Source organism: Coptis chinensis, chromosome 7, assembly GCF_015680905.1.
Source record: "Coptis chinensis isolate HL-2020 chromosome 7, ASM1568090v1, whole genome shotgun sequence".
Lineage (NCBI taxonomy): Eukaryota > Viridiplantae > Streptophyta > Magnoliopsida > Ranunculales > Ranunculaceae > Coptis > Coptis chinensis.
This window is the reverse complement of record NC_141462.1, coordinates 51,761,108-51,764,832: the sequence shown is the minus strand read 5'-3', so window position 1 is coordinate 51,764,832 and position 3,725 is coordinate 51,761,108. Positions and strand designations below refer to the sequence as shown.

General features: G+C 40.1%; 1 protein-coding gene across 1 annotated transcript; it reads right to left on the bottom strand.

Annotated features, from left to right (window-relative positions):
• Positions 1–354: 354 nt before the first annotated feature.
• On the bottom strand, positions 355–750 carry LOC147487864 (uncharacterized). Its single transcript, XM_086574161.1, has one exon. The coding sequence runs from the start codon at positions 748–750 to the stop codon at positions 355–357; it is 396 nt and encodes a 131-aa protein (XP_086430287.1).
• Positions 751–3,725: the final 2,975 nt, after the last annotated feature.

Here is a 3,725-nt window from a genome sequence, read left to right as displayed (position 1 = left end):
ATCCCTATTCTGGAACTAATACATCAAAAGGCTTGTTATAAAGCCAAAAGGAGACAAAAGGACCCTAAAAGGGACATCATGGAACAACTGGGAAAAAGGGTCCTTTTGTCCCTTTTAGCACTTTTCCCCAGTTATTTTGTGATGTCCTTTTTAGGGTCCTTTTGTCTCCTTTTGGCTCTATAACACGCCTTTTGATGTATTAGTTCCAGAATAAGGCTGTAATCGAAAAAAGCGATAAGAACATGAGTTTTCTACAATCAATCAATCAATCCGGTGTTTTTTTTTTTGGTTGGTAAGCGGGGTTTTTTAATTAAGAGCCCTTCCTCATAGAGGAGAATCAGAAAAAAAGAGTTATTACAATCTTATGTACTTTTTCCCATTAGCATCTTCAAAAACAATTTTCTTTATATCTTCATAAAAAGAGCTAGGGGTGAGTTCAATAAATAAAACATAAGCAATATTTGATGCAATGCTATCTGCTAACCTATTACATTCTCTAAACACATGGACTATAGAGAAATTCTCAAAAGTGTTACTCTGTTTCCCTATGTCTTCAAGTAGTTTCCTTATCCTCCATGGTTGGTCCTTATTGCCTTTTAGAAAGCTGAAAACGTTTGTGGAATCTGTTTGTGCCTTGATTTTCCTCACATTGTGCATTTTCGCCAGCTTCAATCCCTGTTGCAGTCCTTGTAGCTCAATAGACGCAATTGTTGTGAACCCTGACTTTCCTTTTGCTGCCGCTAACACCATACCTTTATCATCTCTCAGAGTTGTTGCCCAGCCTCCTTGATCCCCTTGTAGCGTATGTTGAGGATCACTGTTTCTGGTCCAGCTTTTTCCCATTTACATTTCTGCTTTATTCCTTGTTCTGTTTTGATATGCATATTCCATCTTTGCATGAACTCATCTCTCTCGACCTTTGCCACCATCTTATATTCAATAGAACTGAGTTTTGTTCTCACGTCCTTCATGACTAGCACCACCATCTGATCAGTATACCTCGCCTCATGCTTGAATATTCTCCCATTCCTTTCCTGCCACACCCAGTACAAATATGCATTTATGTTACCAACCTTAATGCGTCTTGCTTGCATCCTCTCCCTGCTACTTTGTGCACAAGCCAGTTCACTTCACTTTGCCATGTTATTGGCTTCTTTCTCTCATACCCAGCCAGCCTCATCAGCGCTTTCCATATTTTATGAGCGTACACACATTCAAAGAAAATGTGTTGTGTGTTTTCCACACTCTTCCAGCAGAGAACACAGGTATTAGATACCACCACCTTCCATTGTTTCATCTTCTCTCTCGTTTTCAGTCCATCGTGAAACGCCATCCACCCAATGAATGAGTGTCTTGGAATTTTATTAGTGAACGATACTAACCCATGCCATGCTGTAGGTTGCCTTACTAATCTCATACTCTCATAAGTATCTTTTAGAGTGTATTCACCAGTTCGCGATTCAGTCCAAATAATTTCGTCTTCTCCACCTTAGATCTAAACCTTCTCTTCCATTTCGCGCGCAATTTCATTCAAATACCTTTTGATGTTCTGCGGTACCTCCCATCTTCCATCTTCTATCAGGCATGACACTGTTGAGTTTAGATTACAGGTCGATCTATATCGAAGCGGTGAAGGGAACTTTTCTCTCAGTAATCCCGATGGGTGCCATGGTTCGTTCCACATCTTTGTATTCTTGCCATCCCCTATTTGGTATAAAATAAACTCTGTAGCATCAGTTCTTACCTTTAGGATGTTGCGCCAACTCCAGGAGCAATGATCAGGTGCTTTCATGTGCCAGAATTCATTTTGCTTGATTAAGTTATTCTTTACCCAGTTCACCGGTTTTTTTCTTATTCGACTATCCGCTTAAGGTGCCGGTGTTCTTTGCTTTGTTCACCGTACTTAGGTCTCTTATATCGGGCCCACCCTCTTCATAGGGGTGGCATACATCCTCCCAACTGATTAGAGCATGTGCAGTCATCAAATCTGGCCCTTTCCATAGGAAATTTTTACATAACCTGTTGATGTCCTCAATGGTTTTCAATGGCAGCTTGAACGACGCGGTCCAATATATGCTTAGATTGTTGATGACAGACTTAACCAATTACAACCTGCCCGCATATGATAATGATTTGCCCTTCCAACTTTGTATTCTTCTATCCACTTTGTCATATAAAGGTGAGCAATCTACTGATGATAGCCTTTTTGATATTAGCGGCAGCCCCAAATACTTCACTGGTAATTCTCCTACTGGGAATTGCAGTGTATTCTGAATTACACTGCAGAGTGCCTGATCCATTCCAGCAAAGTATATTTGACTTTTGTTCTCATTCACTTCTAGCCCCGACAATTGCTTAAATTCAGCCAAATTTTGCTTTAGACATACAGCTGTATCTTCTTCCCCATGTATGAAGGCTAGTAAATCATCTGCAAATGAGATGTGAGTGATAATAGGATCATGACATCTATAATGTAATTTGTACCTTCAATCCTCTACACTTTGCCTCATGATATCAGTAAACAAATCCATCACAAGCACAAAGAGGTAAGGTGACATGGGGTCCCCTTGTCTTATACCTCTTGTTCTTTTGAAGTGCCCATAAGGTGCTCCATTCAACAGTATGGAATAGCTAGCTGTCCCCATACATTCTTTGATCTAGCACATAAACTTTTATGGTACCCCAATTCTCTTTAAAGCAAAGAGTACTGCTTCCCATCTCACACTGTCATATGCCTTTCTCAAGTCAATCTTTGCCATGCATCTTGGAGGCCCATTATCAGTATGATAATTGTAGACTAACTCATGAGAGGGGAGGATATTGTCTTGTATGCTCCTTCCAGTAATGAATGCTGACTGATTATTATGAATAACTCTTGGGAAAAAGTTTTTCATTCTCCCTGTGATAATCTTAGTGATACATTTGTACACTACAGAGCAACATGCTATAGGTCTGTAATCACTCAAAGACACAGGGCATTGCATCTTTGGTACTAATGTAATGCATGTGGTATTTACCTCAGCTAGCATGCATCCAGCCCTGAAGAAGTTTTTGATTGCTTTCACAAAATCATCACCCACAATCCTCCAACATGCCTTAAAGAATAGAGAGCTGAACCCATCAATGCCTGGGGCTTTGTCATTGTCTATATTTGCCAGTGCTTCAACAATCTCATCTCTTTTCACATCAGCTTGTAACTGATCCTGCTCCTCTTGCTTTACTCTTTCCCTCAGCTGAATACTTCCAATCTCATTGAAATTAATCTCTGGCAGATCTGATGGGCTAAATAGCTTATTATAGTATTCCACACATTCCTCCCCTATCTCATTTAGGTCTTCCAGTGCATTACCATTCCCATCTGTCAAGCAAGTAATTCTATTAGTGCTTCTTCTCGCCTTCATAGACTTAAAGAAATACTCTGTGTTATTGTCCCCCAACACTATGACTTTATCTCTTGATTTTTGCTTATGCATAGACTCGTCTGATATGGCTGCTTTTACATGCTCTCTTACTGCTATCCTTTCCTCTGTGATTAGTTCTTGATTTATCGGATCCCCTTGTAGTTGTGTTTGTACCATGTCCATGTAACTCTTTGTGACTTCCTTTCTGGTTTGTACTTTCCCCACTCGGTCTTTATTCCACCTAATCAACTCTGCTTTTGTTTGCTTCACCTTCCTCATGAAAGTGTACATTGGGTTTCCTACAGCCTCCATTGCCCAAACTTT

Excerpts from the sequence above, each read along its gene's own strand:
- LOC147487864 (XM_086574161.1), bottom strand. The coding sequence starts at position 750 with ATGGTGTTAGCGGCAGCAAAAGGAAAGTCAGGGTTCACAACAATTGCG.